The 27079-nt window shown below is 50.8% G+C and overlaps 3 protein-coding genes across 5 annotated transcripts in view; all 3 read left to right on the forward strand.

Annotated features, from left to right (window-relative positions):
- Window positions 1–4281: 4281 nt before the first annotated feature.
- Window positions 4282–6239, forward strand: HOXD8 (homeobox D8). Of its 3 annotated transcripts, XM_057423788.1 has the most exons (3): window positions 4409–4852; window positions 5123–5270; window positions 5852–6239. In XM_057423788.1, exons 1-3 carry the CDS (start codon window positions 4745–4747, stop codon window positions 6145–6147), a joined length of 552 nt encoding a protein of 183 aa, XP_057279771.1. In that variant the 5' UTR covers window positions 4409–4744; the 3' UTR covers window positions 6148–6239. The 3 variants fall into 3 exon arrangements, with proteins under 3 accessions (XP_057279770.1, XP_057279769.1, XP_057279771.1); XM_057423787.1 differs by having other exon boundaries at window positions 4282–5270; window positions 5855–6239; XM_057423786.1 differs by having other exon boundaries at window positions 4326–5270.
- A 3369-nt stretch (window positions 6240–9608) lies between these two features.
- Window positions 9609–27079, forward strand: part of HOXD3 (homeobox D3) — a 29916-nt gene continuing 12445 nt past the window's right edge. Inside the window, exon 1 of the mRNA XM_057423717.1 lies at window positions 9609–10112. The gene's annotated coding sequence lies outside the window, so the exon portion shown is untranslated. The remainder of the gene's footprint in view (window positions 10113–27079) is intronic.
- HOXD4 (homeobox D4) lies at window positions 21042–23358 on the forward strand. Its single transcript, XM_057423718.1, has 2 exons — window positions 21042–22462; window positions 22851–23358. Exons 1-2 carry the CDS (start codon window positions 22054–22056, stop codon window positions 23153–23155), a joined length of 714 nt encoding a protein of 237 aa, XP_057279701.1. The 5' UTR covers window positions 21042–22053; the 3' UTR covers window positions 23156–23358.

The raw sequence follows: 27079 nt of genomic DNA on the forward strand, positions 1-27079 counted from the left end.
GGGAGGGGTCTTTTTCTTTCTTTCTTTCTTTTTCTTTTCTTTTTTTCTCTTTGTTTTCTTTTTTTGTTGGTTTGGTTTTATTCATTCTGCCCCTGTACTCTCAGCCCCACATACGTTTCTCCTCCTCCTCCGGGTCCCCCCCCCATCTCTCCCAGGAACTTTAAATCAATCTGGTCCTTTTTTTTTTTTTTTTCCTTAGCTAGAAGTGAAACGTGGTCTATGTCAGGTATTTTCGGAAATATTGTCTTGCTCGCCAACGTGTTTTGCAGAATCGCTTCATCCCCCCTTCCTCCTTCCCAGACCGTTTGGTTGATATTGTGAGTGCACGTTAGCTTTGGGAACTCTATCTGATGCTAAATGTTTGACATGTTCCTTAAAAGTGATGTAGTCTAGATAGTTACTTTGCCAAAATAAAGGTAAGGGAATTAATTATAATTACGGTAATAAAATATATATTAAATTACAGTGACTTAAATCAACGGGGTGCTGTGTTGTCCACGATTTACTAAGAGGAAACCTCTCCCAAAACCTCTGCTTTCTAGGTCTGAATTTCGCTCCTTCGCAATAGATGTCACAGAGAGGCCACGAGCTATCCCCCCCACACACCTTTAGTGCACTGGTAGGAGGTTGTCTCATCCCTGAATCCGTTCGCAATAGGCCTAACGCCTCCCGGTCCCCGGCTAGCTCGCGACCCAGCCCCCGGTGACTGTTGTATTAACTGCCCAGTGTCTCGAACTACAGACCTGTTGTAATTGTTGTCAGTTATTACACAATAAAGTCTGCCGTGACCGAACGACAGCGCTGCCGTGAGAGGACAAATCTGTGCGCCCCTCGCGATGCTCTCCGCGCAGCCGACCCTACCGCGCAGGTCCCGCGGGGCCTCAGCGGGCCGAGCACTGCCGGGCTGGGGCCGCGGGAAAGCTCGGCCTCGCTGCCGGGCCAGCAGCACCTCTGGCAGCCAAAAAGGCCGGAGGAAAATCACTCCCCCGCCGTTCTCGCCTAATCGAAGTTTGCTCTCGGAGGGCAGCGGTGGCGAGGCCGGCTCTGGCCTCTCCATGTAGGTGCATGGGCCGCGTACCCCTCCTGAGCGCCTGGGTTACCAGCGCTCTCTGAAACACCAGCCACCTCTTGGGACACCTTAGGAAATGTTCCCACACCGGTCCTCCAGAACCAATGGAGAAAAATGACGCCTATTCGCTTAAACTTATTTTATTGTTGGGGGCCGCTTCCAATCTCTACACTTTAATCTGGAGGTTGGAGGGCTCTGGGGGGACCCGGCTGCTTCCAAACGTTCGGCTTTGTTGGAGAGAGTTCATTTAGCAACGTGTCTCCTACCTTCTGCATTTATAAGCTCACATGACTTTATCAAGATAATTGAGATGAAGTTCATTGTAAAAAATGCTTTGTTTAAAGAGTAGCCATTAAAATGAAGGACCCGTAAATATTTACGAGCAGTTCGGTTAAATCAAGAATAAGGGGAGAGCTGAGAGACCTGGTGTTTAATGTTTTTTACCTCTGTAAAAAAAAAAAAAAAGAGCAAAAGCCTGCAGTTCCAGGAAAAGGTGTTGCATTGCTTCCCATCCATTGTGGAGAAGATACCTATAATTCTTTTAAAACAGGAAGAACCGTGGTATAATAAAACCATTGAGATGGCTAGACGTCTGGACCTAATGAGTTTACGATATGCTATGGCTCTTTTCTTTGAAACCACCTTATTTTGATGTTTGTGTTTGTTAAAAGGGGGGAGGAAAGGCCAAAAAATCCAGACAAACTAGGTCTTAAAATCTTGGACTATAAATTTCAATATGTCAGCTTTGGGCCAAGGCAACAGACTCAAAAAAGACCCGAAGGTCACTGAACTGAGAGATTTTACAAAGTCCCCTGATTTGTTGAAATGTATTTTATTGGATCTTCCACTGCGACGTTAGCCTCTGTGTTTGCGGAAATAACTATGGAGGGGGGTGATCTATAACTAACAACAAGTAAACAATATTCTTGCCACACAACAGTTGATTCCAGCAAAGGCTCTGGTAAGAAATTGTCAAGTCCACACCATCTCTTTTAAATATTTTATTTCTGGCAGATTGACAGTTTCTACCTTATCTATTCCCCCCTCCCCCCCCCGCCTTTGTTTACCTATTTCTAATATGGTGTGCGTTGTTTCAAAATGGCAGAAAGAAAACCAAACGTCTTGAAAGCCGAAACGCGGTTTTTCCAGGGAAATGACTTTTTGTGTCAAACTGAACAATAATTTAATTGTTACCCGTTGGTTGTGTTAATATATGTTTGCACATATGCGCAGTCGCGTGCACACGCATCATACCGAATAATTCACAGGCATGTGTGGTGAAGGGGGGGGGAGGATGAACAAAGATCCATCTTTACTTTCGTTTACATAAGTCAATCCATAAATACAGAAATGCATGGGCAAACGAAATAACATGTTCAAGACAAAACCATGTAACTCTGAAACTGCCACACATGGAGAATTCGTGGTGTAATACGTGGGGAAACACGATCGAAAACGCGATAGCAGCGGTCTTCAAAGCTCAGGCGTCTTTGCTGGCTGCCATGTGTAAACGAGGCGCATTCTTTGTATGTAGTTAATTATAGCACTGAGAAAAAAATAAAAGACGGTCACCGAAATGTGCTAAGAAAATGGCATTCTGAAGTCCGGCAGACAAAAAAAAAAAAAAAGGGGGTGAAAAAATGGGGGAAGGAAAAGAGGGAAAAGGAAAAAAAAAAAAAGGAAAAATAAAAAGAATGAAAACCATTCCAGAACCAGCTAGCACAGGAAGGACCGCTCAGCGCTGAGGCCCCGCCGGGACAGTGCAGAGCCGGCCGGTGTCCCTCAGTGTCCCTTCGGGGTTCTGGCGGAGCCGCGGAACGGCCACGGGGCCGGGAAGCTGCGGGCAGCGCGGGGCGGGAGGACGTTGCCTGCCATCACATACCGCCAGAGGGCGCCCGCGCTCCACTTTAGTGCCGCCGCCGCGCCTCGTGCTCCGCGCCCCGCGTACTGCTCTGCGCTCTCCCCTGCCGCGGAGAACCGCTGCTGGGACTGCAGCCCCATGCGAGTGGCAGTGCTGACACATCGGGGGCGGGTGGTCTGGAGTGGATGTGGAAAGCATCCACGCTGACCCTCCGCGCCTCTGTGCGGAGTGAAGCAGTTTCCCTGCTGCCGCCATTCTGCCAACACACAGCTTGGCCTGGTCTCCTGCCTTCTTGCTGCTCTCTTGCTATGGCCTTTTGCTTCTGCTTCTATCTATCCTTGTAGCATTAAAAGTCCGTGTGCCACCTCCGGGCCTCTCTCACTCCAACACCCCCCACCCGCCTGCTCCCCGGCTGTCCCTGAGCCTTTTCCAGGCTCCAAAAGGCGTGTGTCCCAGGCCGCCGGGCCCTTGCTTGGGCGCGGGTGTCGCTGCGGGCCTAGCGCCCGTTCGGGCACTCATGTGGTGGTTAGCAGGGCTGGTCACCTAGACAAAGCAAGTTAATTGTGATGGGGACCGGGAGGTCGGAGGGGTGGGGGAGCAGAGTGTGATGGGGAAGGAGCCTGCGATGCCTTTTATGTAACCACAAATATTTTTTTGTCAATTCACACCAGATGGTCACACGTGGCTCTAGCGGGGCCCGTATTGTATTTCACCTAGATTTTTCGTTTCTCTTCAAAATAGGGCAGACTCGACCTCCTGGGGGTATCTGTCCAAAAAGCCGATTCCCACCGCAGGACAAAGCAGCGAAGAGAGGGCTGGAGACAGCACTTCTCGAGGCTCGGGGCCCCGCGATGGCTGCCAGCCCGAGGAGCAGGGGCAGAACCGAGCCTACCGCGCAGCGCTTTCCTTCCTTCCTCTCGTATAACAGGGCTCGCTTATTTGGGACCGCGTCCCCGAGCGAAGCAAAGCCCTCATCCACATATTTTCCTATTTTTTTTTTTATTTTTCCCTCCCTCTCTCTGCCTCGGTAATGACGTCCACCAAGGGTGAAATGATGGAAAGTATATTCATAGGCATGATTTCCATTGTCAATTAACCTGGAGCCTCAGCCATGCGTGCACGGCGTCAAGGGTAAATGTGCATCTCATTTCCCAGCGCTCTGCTCGCCTGCAAGGGAATGACTGGAGGGTCCGCAGCACCCCTCCGCCCTCGGGGTCTCCCCGGCTGCCCTCGCCGACACCCCCGGCTCAGTGCGCCGAGCACCGGCTCCCTCGGCTGGCCTCCCTAGCCGAACGGCGGTGCAGGCCGCGGTTCAGAGCTCAGCCGCGGCCCTGGGCCCCTAGTGGCCTCGCCCCGGGCAGCGCGCCCGCGGTTATCGCGCGGGATCTGCGCGGCTGCCTCGCCTGTGCGCGGCGGGGGTTTCGTTGGCTCCTGGCGAGCGCGCACCGGCGGGGGGAGCGGAGGCGCAGCGGCTGGGGTGGATCCGGGCAGGACTGGGCCGGGTTTTTTTCTTGCCTGAGGAGCGGCACATGTAAACTGAAGCCAAAAGTCCCCCCTGAGCTCATGAGCGTGTGTGTATGTGTGTGTGTGTGCGCGGACTGCTGTGTGCCTAATAGGAAATAGTAAAAGCAGTGAGGCAGGTCATTTTGGGAGCGATTATAATCCAGTCCTGGTCACCACATACACGGAGAGCGGGAGCGGTGAGCGCACTGGAGAGCGGCGACGGCATGAGCGCAGCGTAGAGGCACCAGCGGCGGCGGCGGCGGGAGCAGCACCCCACGCCCGCGCCCTCACCCGCCGCTGCCCCCTCCCAGATGAGCTCCTACTTTGTCAACCCGCTGTACTCCAAGTACAAGGCGGCGGCGGCGGCGGCGAGGGAGCCCATCAATCCCCCGTACTACGACTGTCACTTCGCGCCCGAGGTGAGCGGCCGCCACGCCGCCGCCGCCGCTGCCGCCGCCCTGCTCTACGGGAACGGCGCGGCCGCCGCCGGCTTCCCGCACCCCGCGCCCGGAGGGGCGGGGGGCGGCGGCGGCGCAGCAGCGGACTTTTACCACCCGGCCGGGGGGAGCCCCACGGCCGCCTACCAGCCGCCTCCTCCTCCCCCCGCCGCGCCTCCGCCTCCTGCCCCCTGCAGCGGGGTTACCTGTCACGGGGAGCCCGCTAAATTTTACGGATACGATAACTTACAGAGACAGCAGATTTTTACGACACAGCAAGAGGCCGAGCTGGTACAATATCCTGACTGTAAATCGTCCAGTGCTAATATTGGCGAGGAACCAGACCACTTAAATCAGAGCTCGTCTCCTGCTCAAATGTTTCCCTGGATGAGACCACAAGGTTGGACGCAGTCAAAAATTTGTGCTTCCATCTCACGTCTGAGTTCGAAACTTTCTTTTCCTCCTCCCGCTTCTTTCTTGCTGCATCTCGCTCCCTGCCTCTGCCGCCCTCGCTCCCTGCGTCTCTCCCCGCAATTCCTATCGCCGCGGTGGCTTGCGATAATAAAGCGATACAGTAAGCAAACAGAAAGCTCAGCAGAAGGCGGCTGTCACCCCAAGAATAGCTTTAAAGTCCATTTGGACACCGAGGTGTATCTGCCGCTCTCGCCCGGCTCCTGCCGCAGCCGTCCGAAAGGGAGGGAGCAGGGCCGGGGGACCGGTCATCAGATAATAAAGTGACTCGGTCCCGCAAAGCCCAGTGGAGGGATGGGGAGCCGAGGCACTTCGTGCATCTGCTACTGCTGTTTGTCCCGCACTCGTGTGTAGAACTCGGCTCTGCCGAGCTCTTTGCTTTTTCTCCCTGCGTTTCTGTGGGGCTTCTCTCGAGGGATTCCAGAGGGGCCCGAGCCCTCGCTCCCTGCTTGTGCCTGGTTTTGAACGACCACACCAACTTCCAAAACCTTGTGTTTTTGTTTTAAACAGCAGCGCCGGGTAGGAGGAGAGGAAGACAAACATACAGTCGATTCCAGACACTAGAGCTGGAAAAGGAATTCCTCTTTAACCCCTATCTGACCAGGAAGAGGAGAATAGAAGTGTCCCATGCATTAGGACTCACCGAAAGGCAAGTAAAGATCTGGTTTCAGAACAGGAGGATGAAATGGAAAAAAGAGAACAACAAGGACAAATTCCCCGCTTCCAGACAGGAGGGAAAGGAAGGGGAGACCAAAAAGAAAGCACATGATCTGGAAGAAGACAGAGCTGAGGGCCAGACGAATTAAATTTTGCCCGAAAAGCCTTTGCAAAGACCATCAGAAACAACCAGCGCCACAGCCCGACATGTCAGCCTGTCTCCCCCTGTACGAGGTCCTGCCGCGGGACGAGTGTACCTCTGCTTGACGTTTCTCTGCTTCGGGTGCTTCAGTTTATGGTTTTGTTTTTAACCATATCCGGAACAATCTCTAGATTTAACAGTTCATCTACTTTTTGCAAATTTGATACAGATTTTGTAGCAATACATTTCTATTTTTTTTTTCCCAATCTTAAAAGACGGTGATTGCGAGAAACAACATAAACTTCCTAATGAAGTCCAATAAGCAAGACATTTAACGACGGTTTATTAATCAAGTGCACTTGTACTATTTTAATTCTTGTTCTTATGTTGACTAAATTAAATAAATTTAATAAATTTGAAGAACTTAGAAGTATATTTAACCTTCTGCTATGATATTTGATGAAAATAAACCAAATTTATTCAAATATAAACTGTATCGGCATCTTCGTATCTTTTTCGTAATTCACTCCTCCAGTAAACCTCACTGCCCCTCCACGTCTGGAATAACCCCCCCTGCGCCTTTTTCTGTACTTCTCCCTGTGCTGGGTGTTTCGGTGGGGTCTGGGAAGGTCACATTGGCTGCAAATCCTGGGTTTCTCTCCCTGTTGCCTGCACACCCCGCCAGAGTCTCCAGACATGGCTCTGCGGGATCGTGGTGGAAGCAGCGGACAGCAGGGACCAAGGGCCCACTCTCTGGCTGAGCCACGCTGCGGCCCGGTCCCGGGAGCCCCCTCGGTGTGTGCGCCCGGGCCTTGCTTTCAGCTTTCCCACCCTCCCTGAGCTGCGGGACGGCGGGCCCGGGGGCTGCTGCCACCAGACAGGGGCTTTGCCTTGCCGAGATGAGCGTTGCTCCTGATCGGTGCTGGGCTTCCATCCGCAGCCAAACCCGGCGTAAACGACCCTGCGGATGGTTGACGAGTGGAGAGATTAAAAGCTTCTGTGGCCTTACGTGGAGTTTTCTCGGGAGCTGTAATGGTTAGTGCTCCCAAACCACACGTAAACGGAGAGAAGGGCGTTTTTCCCCCTATTATCGCATGTCTTGAGTGCGTTCCCCGCGAAGGCCACAGCCGGAGAGAGCAGATTCCCCGCAAGATTCCCCGCAGCCAAGGGGAGAGGAGCCCGCTCTGATCAGTAAAACGGTTTATCTCCCCTTTTCCCCTCCCTCCCCTTTCTCCCGCTCCTCGGCGAGGTCCCGCAGCCTGCAATATCCGAGAGGATGGCCGACAGCAGTCCTTTTTAGGAACAGTAGCCAGAGCGCTGGGGTATGAGGTATAAAACCCTACTAAGATATTTGTGTCATTTTTTCTCCACGGCCTCACGTCCCCGTGAGTGATGGCTACGTGAAGGGGACCTGAGGGACGCGCCAGCCACTGCCACGAACACGAGAAATTTACATTATCTGCCCGGGAAACTATTAGGGGCCGAGCCAGGCCCCACTCGAAAACACATCGAGGAGCCTGGAGGGGTGCCTGCCTCCGCCGTCCGCGCACAGTGCTACGGCCCTTCTCCGGCGCCCACCGCTTCGCTCCAGGGAACAGATCCGGCACGGCGGGAATCGCCATGCCCGGTGTCGGGAATTGTATGGTGGGCTTGGTTCATTTCGTTTCCCTTCCCTTTACCCCGTTCCCGCCACCGAGCCAGGCACATTTCCATTCCTGCAAAACAGTAGCTCTAGAGGGAGTCACAAGCAAGCGGAGCTATTGTTCTAGGTTTATTTTAATCACGTAGTTGGTTAAAGGTTGTAAAAGAGGGGAAACTGCAGCAAAGAGGTGAAGTAAACATTTTGCTGCATGGATTTGCATAAATACACGGGTACCCCTAATGTCCAGGAAGGATGTGGAGCTGGTGGCGGCGCAGTTTAGGAAACCCAGTCTCCACCTTGGTTTTCAAAATACCAGTTGCCACTGACACCGGCGTGTTGGGTCTCAGGTCAGGGTAAAAGCCTCTGCCCTGCGCTGCGGTTGTGGCCAAGCCCTGATGCAGCAGGTCCCTGCAGGCGCTGCCACAGAGATATCAGTGCCGCAGACCGGGACGGCAACAAGGGAAGCGCGTGTCGGAGACCTGCACACCTGGGCGAGCACTAATATTTATCCGGGAAAGTTCTGATGCTGTGGTTGTTTTTAATTTCCAGACAAAGAGAATAAAATTGGAATATTCTTGGGGAAGTTTCCGTTAAGCATCGCTCACCCTGGGCCGACTGGGAACGCGGCCACGTAGACAAAAGCTGACTTCCTTGCGCGCACAACGGCAAAGGCCTAGCTGTAACTGGAATAGTCCCTGTCTTATTAAGAAAAACAATAAAAATTAATGTAGTTGTTAAGGTAGCTCCCCCTTACAGCCTGGCAGCTGAATCGTTCGTAGAGTCTTGCTAACAAAAAGAAAACTGATCCAGAAATTGTCCCGGGCTGTCAGTAAGCCCCAGATTAACAGGACTCCTCGAGATCCGGAGCAGGCAGTGGTATTTTGGCAGAGAAAAGCCGTAGCTGTGCGAGTAGCGGAGGCAATGGAGGAAAGAGGCCGCCTGTGGCGGCCGCAGTGCGGATATACCACACCTTTGGTTTCCGCGGTATTTCTCCATTTCCACCCTGGGCAGCTCTGCCGTGGGTTCCGCAGAGCGGCCGCGAACGGTGCCGGTGCCGGTACCTCCGCCGAGGGACATGACACACGCCTGTGATATTCACGGGTGTGCAACTGCCAGAAGCAGCGTGCTAAAAGGATCTTCCATCTTTGGAAGTGTTTACTTTTGTTAGCTCTATTTTCGAAGCAGGTACAATCAACACGGCGGTCACTGATGGAGGGATCTGTTTATTGTCTAGAACAAAAATTGAGCAAGAATACTCCATCTCCGAGCAGAGCATTCACTGTGGACACGGGGCAGGTTTTAGCTTTTTCTAGTACTTTCTGCGAATTTTGCCCCACATCCTAGTAGCCGCGGTAAGGTTTTCTTGGGGACAGGGGCATCCCCACCGGCGGGGCCGTGGGCAGCCTGGGCGCGATGTCAGCGCCCGCCACCACCCTTGGGCAACGGGCACACCGGGTGGGGAAGCAGCTAGGACTATTTTTAGGTCAGGAACGGCTTCGGCTTCAGTAGTGGGCGCTCAAACAAGTGTGGATGCTTTTAGGGCAAGCCGGAGCGGAGAGGGGGGTGAGGTGGGGGGATGAGGGTAGAGCCCTCTTTCGTTGGGGGCCGACATGGAGCCCCCGGCGCCGCGCGGTCCCCCTCTTTGTGCGGCTCCGAGGAAGCTCACCCTTCTCCCTGCGCGGATCTTCTGCGAATGGCCGTGCTCGAGGGCCTCCGCAACCGCGCCCGGGGCGCGCAGGCCGCGGGCAGGCGGGATCGGGGACTCAGTAAAAGCGCAGCGCGCAGGCGAAAGAAACATGGCGCTGGGAAGCAGTATGTGCAAAATCCGCAAGGAATTGCAGTAAATTCCTTTTTGTTTGAAGAAAATTTACAACTTGGTAATAGACCTTTTTATGACCTATTTGGGCTCGTCATTGGCTGCGGCTGGTCATGTGCAGGCAGCGAGCGCTTTCATGGCCTTTTCCTGATTTCCCTGGCGAATTTCCCCCTGCATTCTGCCTTCAGAGAGCCTCAGCCCCTCTTTTTCTAACCTTTGTCTAGGCTGAGGTGTATGGCAGTCGCCCTCATGTTTGTGCCCTGCACCCTAAAGCCCGCGGCCGGTCCCGCCGTTGCCGTGCTGACACGTCCCCAGACCCGCTGCGCTTCCTCTCCCGCGACAGGGGGGGAATGCGCTGAGCTCCGCGCCCGCCGCCGCGCTGGCTCCAGCCCCCCGCTCCTCTCCCGCCGCTTGTTGCCGACACATCCTCCGGCACACGGATTGCTACGCGGGTGCAAAATGGATTACAGCGACCGTCCCGGGCTCCTCCGCCGGCGGGCAGTGCCGCGAACCGGTAAGCACTCGGCTCCCCTCGGGATTGCCGCTGGTTCCGCACCCGCGTACCGTCCCGCACTGCAGCACGGCGACGGCTGCCCTGTCCTTCAGCCCCGCTGGTCACCTGTCCCTCACAGTCCCTTATTTTCTCTAATGCCATTTGTATTATTGTTACTATTATTGTTATTATTACTGTTGCTGTTATTGCTACTGTAATTTATTGGCATTGTTATTGTTATTAATAACGGTTGTGGGTACGCCGCGGGGTGTATAAGGCTGCTGCGTTGACTGGAACGGAAAAGGCGTTGGGGCCCGAGCTGGAGCTGCGATCCGAGCCCCTCCGCCCCGAGGGGCGGAAGGCTGGGGCGTAGCGCTCGCAGGCAGCATTTCTCATGAGCGGGGTTTCTTCCAGTAAAAAAGGCTTTTTTTTTCTTTGGGAACTTTTTTCCCTTCCCGTCTGAAGCGCGGTGTGGTGATGCTGCGGTTTGATTTCCTCATGGCGGAAGGGCGGTCGCGTAACTTTAAAGCTTAACAGGTGTTTTCTCAGGAGAACCGGGGTCAGAGCTCCCGCAGAGGCGGAGGGCGCGGGGCGGTCCCGCCGAGCCGGTCGCGCCGGTGGTTGTGCCCGGGGCCCCGCCGGGGCGGTTTAGCATATCCTTCTCTCTTCACTGTGCATGAGCCAAGGGTGAGGTTCCGACCGGCCCTGTGGGAGGCACAAGGGCCGGGCTCCGCAGCCGCACAGAGCGGGGAGGGCTGCGCGGAGCCACGGCAGGGGGACACTTCGCAGCGCTGCTGCTGACCCGCGTGGAAATCGTGGGGGACTCAATAGGGGACGAGTTTGCCGGAAAAAAAAAATCCTCCACCCAACCCAGGTCTATTTTGAAATATGTAGAGGAGGTAGAGCAGTCACATAAACTATATCTGCGATACCCATACATGTGTATCTACCCTTATCTACCCTTAGGTAAGAACATACTTACATATGTATGTTCTCTGTAGAACATTGGTCCTTTGGAAGTATATTATTTTGAATGCACATGTATTTTACCCATTTCCTCTTAATTTTCAAGATGTGAATGCGCAGTAGAAAATCCGCTGCCTGGCATTGTTACATCGTTGGTCAGCGATGGAAATGCACTATGCCATTGCACTGCAGAAATTTAGTGAATCGGCAATTTACCTCAAAAGCAGCCGCTTATTTAACGGTAAAGCAAACCGCCTGAATAAACCATCCCTAGTGAGAATGCAAAGGGGTGGGTCGTGTCCCAGGTACATATTTTGAAGCAGCAGGAGAAATTATTTAATCCATCCCTGAACATGTTCCCAGCTTGCTGAGCCCGAGCCCAGCTCAGGAAGCGGTAGGACGCTTTTTCCTCCCGCTTTGGCTCTGCAGTAGCCGGCCGCCCTCCGCTGCTGAAGGACTTGGGAATTATTTGGGGGAAATCGTTTTCAACATAGCAACAGTCTTTAGGAGTAACTTGGAAAGTATGTATTGAGTTAGGTTTCACTCTCAAAATCTCTCCTAGGTGACACAGTAATTGTAGCTGCTTGGCTATAAATCTCTCCAAAAACTTAAAAAAATCTCGTCCTTGAGCTGTTTTGAAATTATTCGTAGCCTGGGGAAAAAGAAGGAAACAAAAGCAGGATGTTCTAACGAATTCTTATGTGCATGTACGTCTGCGGGTCCATATGCTGACACATGCGGATACACATATGCATTTATAGTCCCACTGGTTTATGTGGGAGTTCGTTTTTTTTTTCCTTTCTAAACGGCTTCCTTCCTTGCTTGCTTTTGTTCGTTTTTATCTTTTTTACTCCCCCTTTCATTTCTTTCATTAACATTGAAGCATAAATATGTGTATGCTCTTAAATATACCTGTGTGCGAGTGTTCATAACACTGTATGGATGTGTATATATATATTTATGGCACATACGAGAACTATTTTTATATACATTTATACACAAACGTGGGCGCCTGTGTGAGTGTAGATGTGTTGGTGTGCTGTAATTTCTGGAACACAGAATCCACATTTACATTTCTCACACCTGCTCCGTTTTCCGACGTGTTTGGCAGAATTTGAGTCATCTCATTTTTTTGTTGAAAGGAAATAGCCGAGCCCTAGCCTACACGTTACTGACTCAAGGGCAGTGAAAGAACAGCAGCACAAAATAACCCTCAGGACAGCGCAGGCTGCATTCCCCGGCAGTGCCCAGGTATCCCTGGCGCCAGCTGCCATTTGGGGTCAGGCTGGGCTCCCTCTTAGCTGCTCCAAGTTGCCTGAGCGAGAAGAGCAGCCTCTGCTCCCCGACCCTGGAGGGGTTTTGGGGCAAGTAAGGGAGGCGATGTGAACCTTGGATCCGGGAAGCCCGAGCAAAGAAACACACGTTGGGTTTGCGCTCTTAAGAACCCCAAAACCCGCCGATTCTTTTATTTCCCAATAATGTTTCTCTTTCCCCAAACAAATATAATTCTCATGGGGTGTTTTATGAGTGCTTAGGGCAGAAAAAAAGTCCGAACAAAGACAGTATTTCACCCCTCAGTTGGCAGGCAGCTGTTAAAGGTATTTACGGCTCTACTGCAGTGCGGCACTCAATGCTGCTGAAGCGGGAGAGATAAAAACAGGAAGCGAAAGGAAAAGATGAGGCACAATAAACATTGCAGCAGGTCGCAGGGGCCGGGCGGGGCGCGGAGGAAGGGTCCTGCCAGAAACAAGAGGCAATAAAACTGCATTCAGCGGCAGCAGGCTCTGTCCGAACCCGGTACTCGCCTCCCACCAATGCGGGGGAGGAGGAAGAAGGGGGGGGTAGTCCACATCGCCCACCCAGCGCCCCACGCTGGAGCCGACCCGAACTGGACCCCGCCAAAGTGCCGAGGCTGAGGGCTCAGCCCAGCTTCCCGCCCGGCGCCGCCGTCGAGGCCTGGCTCCGACACATCTGCCCGCGGGTGGTGCCGCCCCGACGGCTAGCGCCGGGGTCACCTGCCCGCTGCTTCCTCCCTCGGGTGGTAGGGCCAGGCCAGGCCGGCGTGCAGAGCGGAGCGGCCGCCGGGGGCGCGGTAGGCCCTGGCTGCCTCCACCAGCCATTTTGTCTCCACGGCCTCTTCCAGGAGAAGGCGCTGTAGGACAAGCCTGGCCGCTCTCCCAGCCTCGGAGAGGGGTCTGCCTACCCGCCGCCCCCCACCGCTTGCCCCGGGCCCCGACCCGGCCTCCCGCCTGCCCACGGGAGAGGTCCACAGGAGGAGCCCTCCCCAGCCGTGGCTCAGTTGTCCCACTGCTTCCAGCCCTGCGGCCTCCTTCCGCCCCGGGTCCCCGGGCTTTTGCACGCACCCGTGCCCGCCCCGGCGCACTCCCTGCCTTTCCCCACGGTGCCGGCGCGGCTCACCTCGAGTGCCCCGCCGCCCTCCAGGTCACCGGCCCGCCCTTTGATGTCGGGCAGACACTTTTTCCTTCTCTGCCCCTTTGATGTGGGTGCCAGAGCACCATGGCGGCCAGCACTGCTGGCTCCCTTCCACCGGGCAGAGCCTCCCTACCCTCTGCAAGAGGGGCCCGGCAGCTTTCACTGCCTCCACCTCACCTGTTACCTCCAGGTTTCATCTGACCCAGCCTTGCCCGGACATGACCCTGGTGATCCACAACCCCCCCGGGCCGTGCCTGCCCCACCTCGACGCTCCCACGGCCCCCGGCCTCCCCTCCCTGCTCCGCGCTCCTCGCCCTCTTCCCCCGCGGACCCGGGGTGCCGCCGCCGCTGCCCCCGTTTGATGTCGGGGTGCGGCTCGCTAACAGCCCTGCCTGCCCCGGGTCTCTGCTGCCGCCGGATCTGCCTGCGGGCACGGGGAGCTGCGGGCAGGGGCCTTTGCATGCCCACATCCTGCTCGGCGAGGGCATAGGTGGTGAGGTGACTGCTGAAAGGTCAGGGTTATGAGAAAAGTGAGGGCTGTTTTGGACGCTATCAAGGCGCTCTGTAGGTCTTCAAAGTCAGAGATGGAGCCTGTCATTTTCTGGTGGTGTGGATGCTGGCAATCATGTCTATCAAGTGCCATCGAGAGCGACAGTGGTTTACACATGTGATTCAATTTCCCCAATCCTTTTAACTCAAGTTACCAGAGGGAAACCAATTGTTAGTGGGTAACTTAATTCCACACCTTATCCACCTCCAGATCGTCAGTCCTGAATATGAGAGCTGGCATAAAAACCTAAATGAACTGGCCAGAGCTTCAAAGTCAACTTTCACATCTGCATTTTAGAATAAGAAATGGGAAAATCCTCCTAATTCCCTCTTCAAAATGTCAGGGCTGGAATTACTCAGTTGCTGAAACATTCTTCATCTTGCCCATGATCACAGGGAGCTGTATCTCATTCATCACCTCCTCACTACCCCACAGCCTCACAGTTCCCAGCCCCAGCCTCAAGGCCACATTTGCCAGAGGCACATGCCCGGCCCGGCTTTGCAGGGGCTGACTCTCCGGCCGGGCGCCAGCAGCGCTGCCACGCCGACTGCCTCTCCGTGGCTCTTCTCCCGCACGCGTGGGATGCGACCCCGTCCAAACCAGAGTCTTTTATTGCCCACTGGGTAGGCCAAGAGAGCCGAAGCTGTCGCGGATACCAGGGAAGGTAAGGGGAGCCGATCACAAGGGCTGGAGCTCACTCGTGGTCCCCTTTGCCCAGGACCGGACCTCCACTGTATCCAGCACCAGCTGCCAGGCCTGGGGCAAATGCCTCTGCATCACGGTTCTTGTCGTCCCAGCCTCTTTTCCCTACATTTTGTTGTACTTCCCCATTGCATCCCTACCCCTCAAATCCTGATCCTTATCTTTTTTCCCCACCTTCTCAGGGGACCAGCATCCTGGCATCTTGCACCTGCCTGCCGCTGAGGCTGTTCCCCAGATGCCAGAGAGAACTGCTTGTTTTGGAGCGAGGGGGTGCCTGAAGGCTGCCACAGAGCCTGGTCCCACACAGGGCAATCCACTCCTGCCTGGGGGTGAATGGCCGGGCCCCCCGAACTTTAATCGGCAGTCCAATAAAACTTCTCAGATTCCGTCTGAAAGGTCACCTTGCACAGTGCCCCTGCCAGCTATTCTTGGCAGGGAAGGGCGCAGGGGAAAAAGTCATTCCCCGACTTAGGCCATTATAAAAGCACACAGGTGATGCCAAATGATTAAAGCATTGTCACAGCAAAAGAAACAGCGGAATGCAGAGTAACTCTGCATCTTAAGGAGCGAGCAGGGAAGGTGCTCAGGACACCTCTTGTGCTATGAGGGAAAATGAATTGATCAGCTGTGATGTGAGCCACCTAAAGAGCACAGCGATAGGTGAGCTGCCCCTTTGGGGCAACTTAGAATTCGTGTAACAGGCAGATTGGGCAGGACATGGCCGATTCAGAGATCAGGAGGGACTTAACCAAGCACCACCCAGCTAGTGCCAACACCAACAGGGAGCTGAAGCTGTCCCGCTTTTCAGAGCTGAGACCCAGAGCAGGAGTGAGACCGTATCCGCACTCGCGGGCCGGGGCAGCAGCCAGTCCCCGTGATCTGCGGCTGGTCCTCGACGGGGCTGACGCGACTCCTCGCCCTCTGGGGAAGGCACAAGCCACTCCTTGAAAGAGCTGGGAGCTGCTGGCAGCTCCGACTTCCTCATTTCAGCCATGATAGATTAGGAGCTGATGCCCGGGTTCCTTTATGCTATGTGGCTGCCAGGGACATTTGACTTCCTGTGCTCGGGCTCCTTGAAATTCTCATTTGCTAACTCACACCCTGCTCCCTTCACACCAGGGCTGTTTTATTGTTTTATAACCGCCCTCAAACTTCCAGTCCTCAAAGATTTCATTGTGGCAGGCTTCACACTTTCTCCCTTTCCAAAGCCCGGAGCCCTCTCTGTTTCCAGCGGTTTGGTCCCTCACAAGGGTCCATTGGTGCCCGGAGAGTCCGCAGTCCCTGGTACAGCTTTCCCGAGATACAGCTCAGGAGATGAATAAGTCAACACAGTTTTCCAGGGCGCCTGACCAAAATCTCAGAAACATCCAGGGAAGGGAGAGGCAGAAGCCCCTCTCTCTGAACTACCTCTCCTTTTTTTTTTTGCCTTCCTGGCAATGGGCTTCCCTGTCTCCTAAGAGGGGCAAAGAAGGACTTGAATGGGTACCCACAGCTAAATTAACCCGGCTCCTTTCGCAAGAGCAATTTAGCAGTGGTAACTCTCTTCTTGGCAGCTTTCCCTACAACACGCTGCTCAAAAAGGCAGCTGAGCTGACCTTCTGCCCATCCCCGCTACTCCGACCCATTCCCGTTTTATAGGACAGATTCAGAGAACCTTTATTTAGCGAATAAAAGTTTAAAGCCGAAGGTTATTTATGGTTCCGCGGAGATAGGTCCTGAGTGGCTATTTAGGAGCACGTGATTCCAATAAACTTTGTTTTATGGCTTGAGAGTTGACAAGCCAAAATATAATTCCCACCATAAATTAGTTTAAGAGCATACAAGTGCAGATGCTTTCGTTCCTGGAAGCAGTAATCGGGAAAATGTTAGCAGGGAACCGTCTGCGGGAATGCGGCCGTGCAGGCACCTCTGCTCCCGGGTCTCCCCGGCCGCGGGGGAAGCGCGCAGTAAGTCCGCTACCGGCCTCCCCGCCACCAAGCTCGGGATGCCGCTGGGCCCGGAGCAGCGCTGCGGAAGCGGGGCACAGGCGCTGCTCCGCATGGCCCTACGGAACGGCTTTGCGGGGAAAACAGACAGGTAGAGCCCAGGTGGCTAGGGTAGCTCCGGGATGAGTGGGGTGCTCCCGACGGAGGTTTCGGAATTTAGCGGGACATCTTATCTGGAGCTAACCTTTATTTATTACCCAAGAAAGATAAAAGGGAAAGTGAGGGTAAGGGAATGTTTAGTGCTGAAATGCTGATATGACTCCGCCGTCCTGGCAAGCTCTGAATGCTAACCAGAGTGGGCAGAACTAAATATACATATATATATATTTTTTTTTTTTAAATAAAAAACCAGTCTTGGGAAGCTCTACCTAATGAGCTACTGATACCTGGGCAATTGCGCTGTGTGTAATACAATAACTCTTCAAGATATCGTAGAAAGGCAATAGAGGAGGTTGAAAAATCGCTCACAGAAAAGAATCCCCCAATATTATTTACTTTTGAACATACGATGCGTTTCAGGAGCGTTAGGCTGGACGGTGGTTTTATTTTGCTTATTGTGATCTTTGAATGCATTTATAAGAAGATTTGAAGGAAAGTTCAAGTCAAATCTATCCTTCTATAAGGCAAACAAAGACACACGTCTCGTGGTTACTGTTAGGTTAATTGGGTCATTTTAAAGGGGACCTATCTTAGAGTAATCCGAGCTTTATACTTATCAAATTCCGGCTCTTTCTGTGCTCAGCATGGTTATGATGCTGCGTGTCATATTGTGATGTTTTATGGGTGATGGTTTAGCAAAGGTGATCTGAATATTTCATTTATGACTGGGTTGCCACAGAACAAAAAAAGGCCTTTGTTATTCCTTTTTCCGCCAATGAAAGAGGGAGGTCTGGTTTTCCATCCTTTTAGAAATTAAGTGGTATAAAAATCTGGACTATGAATATTAAAAGTGAAAAAATCACACCCCAGGCACAGGGAAAGCGTGTGTTCATAAAAAACTGCCTGAATGAAACGTGGCCCTCATTCAGAAGGGGCTTCCACCCCACCACTCTGCTGCTCGCAGGATTTACCACCAGCTCCTCTCTGCCTTCATCTATCAGATGTGGTCTGTAACTGATCTCCAGAAATATCACCCGTATGTGGAATACAACAGTAACAAACGTTTTTATTGCAACAGGTTCGCCAGTATGGAAGAACATCCACTGTGAGTAACCTTTTATTTCTTGTAGATCTTGTGTTGCTTGAAAATCCTGTTTCTTCCCTTCAAATTGGAAGAATTAAGAATGATGTACCTCTGAGGAATATTGCTAACCACCCAAAAAAAAAGAAGAGGCAAAAGGCTATGTCAGCATGGGAAGGCTCTTGTGGTGTCAGTTTGTGGTACCATGTTGTAATCCTGGCTAGCGTTAAAAGTAGAGGTGCAGCATCCTGTGGGATTATTATGGCTGTACAGGTGTCCTCCTGCTTTTAAGACACTCTGAAGCAATTAGCAGCGATTCCATTTCGGCTCGGCTGGTCTGTACAGCGCCTCCCCGCGCAGATCTTGGATGGATCACTTTGTATCCCAGCGCCTCACAGCCTTGGCTACTCCCACTCCTCTCTAGCCTGGATTTGAAGCAGAGACGTGCCTGCTATCTAATGTTAGCCTCGCTTGGCACAGCCTAGTGAACGGGCGAAAGAGGAGGCGGGCTCTGGAGGCTGCCAGCGCCAGAGCCACCCGGGTCAGCCACCCCTGCAGCCGGGTCGCTCCGATCCGCCTCAGCTGAGTTTTATTCAGGCAAGGGACACTCAAACGTGGACTGAAATGTTGGGAAGACAACGGAAGGGAACGGGTGTCTGAGCTTAGAAGAGCTACCTTTTACTCTAGGGGTTTTTGCATCCCCGATGCTCCCGCGGGATTTGGCCGGGAGAACCGACGGGAGGGCAGCAGGTCCGAGTGTGGCAGGAAACGCTGTTGAACCTCTCTGGCTGCAGGATGGAGCCAAGTGTATTAGTCCTGGTGCTTCAGGCTGAGAGTGGCTTGTATCTCAAACAGGAAAAGAAAGCCTGGGCTATTTGGAGATTAGTTAGGTACACATTGCCCTCCCCTCTTCTGCCAGCCCTGTTCTGGCCAGGAGGAGCATGTAGAGGAGCAGAGCTGTGTTTATTTGCTTTTCTCCCTATTTCCCCTCTCTGCTTGCTGATAAATAACCTCTTTCACTGCTTGTGCCAGGCTGCTTCTTTTTTTTGCCTTACGTTGTGATATTGGTTTTCGAGCCCTTTAAATACGAATTAAAAGATCGCCTCCAGCGTTTAAGTTTTAATTTTGTTCCATAGATAACTTTCCTCCACTCGTAGATCAGTTCTGTGCTATACAGATGCCCTTGGCATTTTATTCCAGGGCCGGCCCTAAATGTATGGATTACTTGTTTTCTGCCCAAGTAAATTTAGCATACTGATTATGAACCAGAATACAAAAAGCCTGATAGATCAAAAGTATTTTGTATGGGCAGTTGAACAGGAGGTGAATATATAACGCTTTTGTTCATCAATAACTCTTTGGCTTTGACCTGTCTGAGCAAGTCGTGCAATAAGGTGAAACGCAGGTCACGGCGTCTAACAAATATGAAAATGTGTAGTATTAAGCAGTGCGGGGAGCTGCTGCTTCCCCGGCCCCATTGCTTCTCCCTGGGCAGCCCTCTGAGAGCTCGTCCGCTCCCGGGGGCTGCCCCAAACCCCACCTCGCTTTGGGTGTGTGTGTTTCACCCTGACAGTTCAGCTGGGTGGTTAACACACCCACCCGGGGGGGAGGTATCCTCCTTTCCCCAGGAGAAAGGAGGAGAAAGCAGAGAGAGACGCTGAAAATAGTTGGGTGGAGATTAAAATAATCCGGGAGGGGGAAGAGGGGGGCACAACGGCGACAGAGAGGGGGAAGGAGATTAGGGACACAAAGTCGTTTCGAGTTGCACTTGCTGTGAAGAAGACACCAGGGCAGTGGTAAGAAAGCAGATGTTTAAAAATAGCATCCCCAGACCAGGCAGCTGGGAATTGGAGCCAGGGAAACAAACCGGTACACATCGCTCGGATAAACGCAACACCCCCAAATCTGCCCTCCGCAGTGGCTGGATGTATTACCCCTGCACCATTATTTGTCCTTATGGTGCCTGTTTTAAATAGTGGAAGGAGAAGAGGTTGACCGCAGGACAGCAGTGAGGAGCTGGGTCAGACACAATTCATGAACTTTTGTACTCCTGTGTGCCGCTGTCGACAAAGTAAAAATAATGAAACTTTGTGATATGTTTGTAAATGATTTCGGCTGACCTCTCGCCCTGCCCTTCACCATAAACGCTACGGCGGGGAGAACCTGGGAGGGTGAGAGGCTGCGGCTCGCAGGCAGCTCGCAGAGATAATAGCTAGACCAGCATAATAGGATGAAGGTAAATTTGGAAAATTTGGAAACTCTCTTCTTCCCGAAAGCGACTAACTCCAGCCTTTTCTCTTCTCTTTTTCACCAATCGCTGTTTCTGTTGTCGGCTGTTTTTCTTCTGTTTCAATATCTTTATTATTATTATTATTATTATTATTTTATATTTTAGGGGGAGGGGAAATTCTGACCATGGAGAATATCTTCAGATTCGTGTTAGTCTAAATATATAAAGACTCTTTCTAAATTATTTTAACCATTATTATTCCAAGTGGCGGGATTTGACTGGTAACGTCTGTTTTCTTAAAAAGGACGTAAACGGCAGAGCATTTAAAGTGAGCAGCAGGTCTTTCTGAGAATTTTGTAGGCGAAATTCGTCGCTATAAATTGGTGGAGAGTCGTATGGCTGTATTGCAGCAATAATAAGAAGCGTGAATCTTTTCTGAAATCCCACCTTCCTGCAAATCCGTATCTCAGAATTGAGTCCCAGCAGAATAGTTTGCATTCCTCAGAAGACAGTAAGGACTAAGAGAATTGCAAAGCCCTGCTATATTGTAGATGAAAACAGAATGTTATTACGTTGTCTATATATACCCTGTAGAACCGAATTTGTGTGATATTCATATAGTCACAGATTCGATTCTAGGGGAATATATGGTCGATGCAAAAACTTCACCGTTCTGCAAATGGTTAGAAGTTTAAATACGGGCGGAATCAAAAAGCATGTCCGTGATGAACACCCAGAAATTACAAAAGTTTTTCTGCCTCTCTCCTATTTGCCAGGTTTTAGGACGTCTCTTCAAATTTCAGTTGTCGTTCAGTCGTAACTTTCACTGACAGACTGTGAATCCAAACAGTTAAATCTCAACAGAAGTTATACATTTTATTTAAAAAAATAGCAACAAAAAAAAATCCACTAATCGGTGACTGAATCTTTTTAAAGATACTCATAAATTAGCCAGATATGCCAGACCTTAGCAAAATTTTCCCATCAAGGGCTCAGATCGCATCCAAATATTTACAGCAACAGCAAAAGAGCAGCACTCGCCTCACTGGAATAGATTTACTTGTGCTCCTGGAATGATACTGATGAATGAAGACCGAATTTATCTCATTAAAGCCGTGATATTTTTAACTTAAATAAATGCCGTCTCTAGTTCAATTGATTGAACTTTAGTGGTTAGTGAGCGATTTCTTGCCATCTGTATGGTTTTACATGCATACGTGTATAGCTTTACATATATAGGCGTGCGTTGGCGTCTGTGCGCGCATACGTATGCATGGAGATACATATTGAGCCTTGAAAGTGAATGAGAAGTTACTGATTGCCTAATTTTATTCAGCAGAACTAAATTCTGGTAACTTTTGGATGACCTCTGCGAGACAAAGGCAGAACAGATCTATTGTACAACATATTACCCTCTTCTTGGATGGCTTCGCTTTCTCTCGCCTCCTTATCGGTTTCCTCCCTTTTAACCCCGCTTCAGCTCCTCACTCCGAATATTTCTTTCGGTGTTTTACTTAAAGCGAGGTAACAAACCCCGGTGGCGGCCGCAGATGGGAAATCTGACGGCACAGCACAGTCAACCGGGGCGGAGGGCCGCCAGCTCAGACAAAAGGCTGGCCCTACCTGCGGGCCAGGGGGAGCACCGCTTCCCCAGGGGTGCCCCGCACCTCGGCACCTGCTCGGGGGGTGCGACCCGCCGGGGAGGGGGGTCACTCGGTTACGGGGATATTCTGGGGTGAAATCGGTGGAAACACTGAGCTGCGGCGAAATCCGGTGATGGGCTCCCGGCTCCCCATTGGCCGGGCCGGTCACATGCCCGCCTAACTTTATTCAGTTGACAGCAAGTAGGAGGGCTCTATGGCAGGGGGAAAAAAGACAACACGAGAAAAATTAGTATTTTCTACCTTCAGAAATTAATGGCCATGAGTTCGTACATGGTGAACTCCAAGTATGTGGATCCTAAATTTCCTCCTTGCGAGGAATATTTGCAGAACAACTACCTAGGCGAGCAAGGGGCCGAGTACTACAGTGCCTCGCAGGGCTCTGATTTCCAGCACCAGGGACTCTACCCACGGTCAAACTACAGCGAGCAGCCCTTTAGCTGTAGCAATGCCCAAGGCTCTGCCGTGCAGCCGCGGGGTCACGGACAGGAGCAATCCGGCCCGGCGAGCCACTTCCCCGGCCAAGCAGAGCATTGTCCACCGCCTCCAATGCCCAACTCGCGAGCCTGCAGCCAGCAGCCGGCCCTCAAACCCCCCCACGGGTCGGCACTTAAGCAGCCAGCAGTAGTTTACCCCTGGATGAAGAAAGTCCATGTTAACTCGGGTAAGGATCCTCTTCTTACTTTGCTCTTCTACCCTGCCTCCGGCCGCCCTCAGCGGCGCTCGCTCGAGTCCCTGCCAGGTTTCTGGGCGAGCTTTTTAAGCCGAGGTAGCCAATTACACTCATCATAAATTTTTATTGCCGAGGAAATAGGCCGTTGGCCATGCGGGGCTTTACCGTGCAAGGGGAAAACTCTATTTCAGGAGCCTGCTAGGGGCTCCCAGCCTACCTAGCTGCCTGCCTTAGTGGGGGGAGAGCAGCCCGTCCATTGTAAGGCACCGGGACGAGCCCAGCCCGGCCACATGCTCGCAGCTCGTAAGGGTTTTCTTTTGTAAAGTCGAACCGGCAAGTCAAGATTAGCTTTGTAAAGTTCTCCGTATTTTTTTCCCAGTGAATCCCAATTACAACGGAGGGGAACCTAAACGCTCTCGCACAGCTTACACCAGACAGCAAGTCCTAGAACTGGAAAAAGAATTTCATTTTAACAGGTACCTGACCAGGCGCCGCCGTATCGAGATAGCCCACACTTTGTGTCTCTCTGAGCGCCAGATCAAGATCTGGTTTCAGAACAGAAGAATGAAGTGGAAAAAAGATCACAAACTGCCCAACACGAAGGGCAGGTCTTCTTCCTCTGGTTCAAACTCCCATTTACAGACTGGTTCCAAGGACCATCAGACTGACTTGACAACTTTGTAGAAGAGGTGAAATTTTCCATTTCATCCTTCGCTTCTGACCAGTACTGTACATAACTGACACTGTCCAAGCAGAACCTGCATATAGCAGCTAAGGACTCGAGAAACTGTCATCTTTCTTTAAGGTACTGTTGTACAAAGGAGACAAAATGACGCTACTTTGGACTTTATTTTATTTGCCTCTGCTAGCACAACCTAAAAAAAAAAAAAGGAGGGGGGGGGGGAGGAGAAAGAAAAGGAGGAAAAAAAAAGAGAGAAAAGAAACATCATGCAGGCAGTGGGAATTAAGAAAATATTAAAAGAGACCTTCTGTCCATAAAAAGTAATAAATCATTGAAAATGAAACTGTCCTGTGTTTCAGTTTTGAATTCTAAAGTGAAGGTTTGATGCTTTATACTGGAGTTTTTACTTTTGTCTTTTTATCCCATGCAATTTCGGGAGGATGCATTTGGGCAAGTTAAAGACAGGAAATTTATAGCGTAGTCTTTTATTTGAACATGAAGACTACTAATTGTGAACTTTTTGTGCTGCTTTACCTTTCTTGGTGTAATGAAAATACTTGCTCATTTCCATAACGTCTCAGAAGGTGTTCATAGGACTTAAGTGAAAACGGGTTATTCTATGTACTGATAGTGTTAGTGTATTTATTTATTTGTTAAGTAGAAGAGTGAAGATAAAAAGAAAAATAGTCAAGCCAAAACCAGGAAAGGGGAGCTGAAATACAACATTTCTCCTTTTCAGTCTCATGAACACATGTATAATGTTTACTTGTCTTGAATGTACACAACTTTCTTGTCCGGGTTTGTTTTTTTTTTTTTTTCATTTCCTTCTTTGTGAATAGAAAAAGTATCCCTGCTCCTTACTGTGTGCCATCCAGGGCTAGAAGGCTTGAAATCTGTTTCCAAAGTCTGCTCTGCTCAGTGTTGTGCTTTAAATCATCGATACCTCATTTAAAAATGGATGGGGGTGGGGTGGTGGAAACAAGAAAAAAAAAAAAAGAGACCACAACAAAATAACTCCCCCGCCCCCCCCCCCAAAAAAAAGAAAACCCCAGAGTGAAAAATGTGTGAGATTTCTGATCTAACCTGAGCCACTCAAAGCTGAATGCATTCTTTCAACCAGATTTTTAATATCTTTTCTTTCTGAGACACAGACGGGAGATGTGGGTTGTGCTTTGCTTTGTTTGGGTGTTATTTTGGTCTTTTTTTTTTTTTTTTAAGAACAGTGATTGTTTTTAAGCAAACCACATGACTGCCATGGCTGAAAATCTCTGAGAGAGTCGCTTTCAGGGAAAGAGGAAAGGCTTGGACGGGAGCAGAGCTGGTCTAATACCCACCTATTTGTCCCTGGTTGTTGGGTGCATCATGCCAAAGTTTTGGTGCGCTGTAACTCCCAAACCCAACCAAACCAGCTCTCTCAGCCACTTAAACCTCCTCTCAAGCGATTTGAAAGCTCAACCCTTATCTCCTGCACCCTCAGGGCAGCCTGGGAGAGGAACCAATATCAGCGAAATTGTAACGAGGTGATCCCTTTATTAAAAGAGAAAAGGGGCAAAGAAGGAAACTCGGAGCAAAGGCGGAAGGGAGGTGGAAGGAACAGGGGGTGAGTTAACGTGCCCATCTCCAGGCTGGGTGCTTCATACCCAAGACCCACTGCTTTTTGGGCTCGCTCGGAAAAACGTGGCCAAAACGGGTTTGAATGCATTCGAAAATGAAAGGCTAGCTTTTCATCAGAAGTGTATTCGGCAGCATTAGCTGTGGCCAGCGGTTAATTTCTGCCCCTTTCTCATCCCTAGAAGTCCGTAAAGTCTCTTTAAGACCTGGTCTTTTGTTTTAGAGCCTGGAGAAAACTCTTTGTTCTTCGTTAGGGTTAGCCCAGTTCTCAGACTTGCACATGGCAATACTTGAATATCTCCACGTCGTGATATTAAAGATGGATATTCCCGCATTATTCGCGTCATTGTTTCTATGACAAAAAGCACCGAGTTCATACATAGTAAAGACGTCTTTTTTCTGACGCCTTCACGTTGAGAAGCTGAAAAGGTATTTTACTGAAGTTCGGCTAAATTGCAGGAGCAGGTTCACCCAGAGGACAAATTTTCTATTCGATTAGTTGTATTTCAGCCGGGAAGAGTGACCTCTAAACCCTTAACCTTTTGGACCCAAACTACCCTTCCCTTTCTCTGGCATGGAGAGCAGCTAGCAGCAGCGCTTGAGGAGGGAATTCCTGAGACAAGTTTTCAAGTTTTGTTATACCCGGATCCTGTGGTAGCGGCCTTTCGTCTCCAGAGCTGTCCATAGCCCTCCCTTTGCTCTTCAGATGAATCCAGGGAAAGGCAAAAAAAAAAAAAAAGAAAAGAAAACCCACCCCCAAAAAAAGGGGGTTGGGGGGAACCTTCTCTGGCTGTTCTTGAAAATGCCCCTCCTGGACCCCCGCTGTTCACTCAAAGTCTGTGATAAGTTGGTTGGGAGCAGGGCAAAAGGGTTGTCAGAGAGAGCCACCAACTTTGGTTTCTGTGGTACAGTTCTGGAAAATAATGGCCTAGGATAAGCAAATCCTTACTTTGGGCTTCTTATCAACCGAGATGGCTCCCAAAGTTAAAGGACCAAATTCTGCTCCAGATTTACTTCCCCCACCCACTGAAGTCAAACAGGGATGTATCTGCGAGCAGAATTTGTCTCATTGTCTTTTGAAATGTTAATATTTCCAGGATGAGTGTTGAGTTCAACACAGCTCTTACAGCCCCTGTTGCAAGCCCTCTTTGAGCGAGGCTGGGGGCACTGTCAGTTTACACAGTTGTAATTGCGCTGTGAGCTTGGATAATACGTGAACTGGAGGCAAAAAGTACCAAAAGAAATAGTTTCCAGATGCCAGTGCTCTGTAATAACGACCAGGAGCACCCACTGGTCACTATCTCTCCTGCAAAACGAACCTGACATTTATTTCTTATTGGTTTTTAACCCTCCTTCAGAGTTACTTTGTGTCGAAAGGGAAGGTGGTTATTTTTGTATATCATGAGTGAAACGTTGTGCGTTGGAGCCTTTGTTAAACGGTTGCATTGTCCAGCAATACTCTCATCTCTGTTGAAGTGTGATGCTTTTTATAGACTTTGCCAATGTTTTGCTGCCATTGATTAAAGCGTTATTTATACTAAATGTCGCCTGTAGTTTTGATGTAAGCCCTCCGTATACATTTGAAATAATAAAAGGTGTAGAGAAATAGATTCTGGTTTGTACCTTGAACAAACAGTCCTTACAAGGTGGGTCTTTCTGCTGTGAAAATGCTGGTCCCTCCCATCATTACAGTGTTAAAAGATGAGTGACTGCATAGCATCTTTCCAAATGTCCCTTTGAACAGGTCTGATGATCGCCCCAGCTATAATGGTGTGACTTTAGGCCAAGCTGGAGTCTATATTTACATTTAGGCTGCAGTTAAAAGTGCCTGTCATCCATTTGCTACTGCTTTGCATTTAACAAGCCCTCCTAGAATGACTCCCGGATTTATGCATGTGCGGTAGGAGACGAGGAGCCACACCTGAAGTCACCTCGATCCCCACACAGATGGGTGCCTTTTAGGTGAGTCCTGGACGGAATCCATTCAAAAAAGAAATTTGAAATGGAAATGCTGGAAGTAGCTCTTCCTGAGCAGTAAGCTTTCCTTTTTTTATTTATTTTTTTTTTCCAGCCGATACAAACCAAAGACCACGAGAAAACACAAACTTGGGGAGTTTAAACTTTCCTGTGCACCTAAAGCAAACATTTATTCATTTATTTTTAATCCCGCTGACTAAGCACCTCAGACAACAACATGCACCTCTGGTCAGCAGAAGTCGATTGTGTTATTTGTTACAAGTATTTGCCACTGAAGACTTATCCTCCCCTGGAGCGTGGTCAAGGTAGGGTCCAAAGGGAGAGCACCCCATTCGGAC

The sequence above is a fragment of the Pezoporus wallicus genome, unplaced genomic scaffold (assembly GCF_028554395.1).
Source record: "Pezoporus wallicus isolate ANWC-B61680 ecotype Strahan unplaced genomic scaffold, APGP_CSIRO_Pwel_v1 contig_1181, whole genome shotgun sequence".
Classification (NCBI taxonomy): domain Eukaryota; kingdom Metazoa; phylum Chordata; class Aves; order Psittaciformes; family Psittacidae; genus Pezoporus; species Pezoporus wallicus.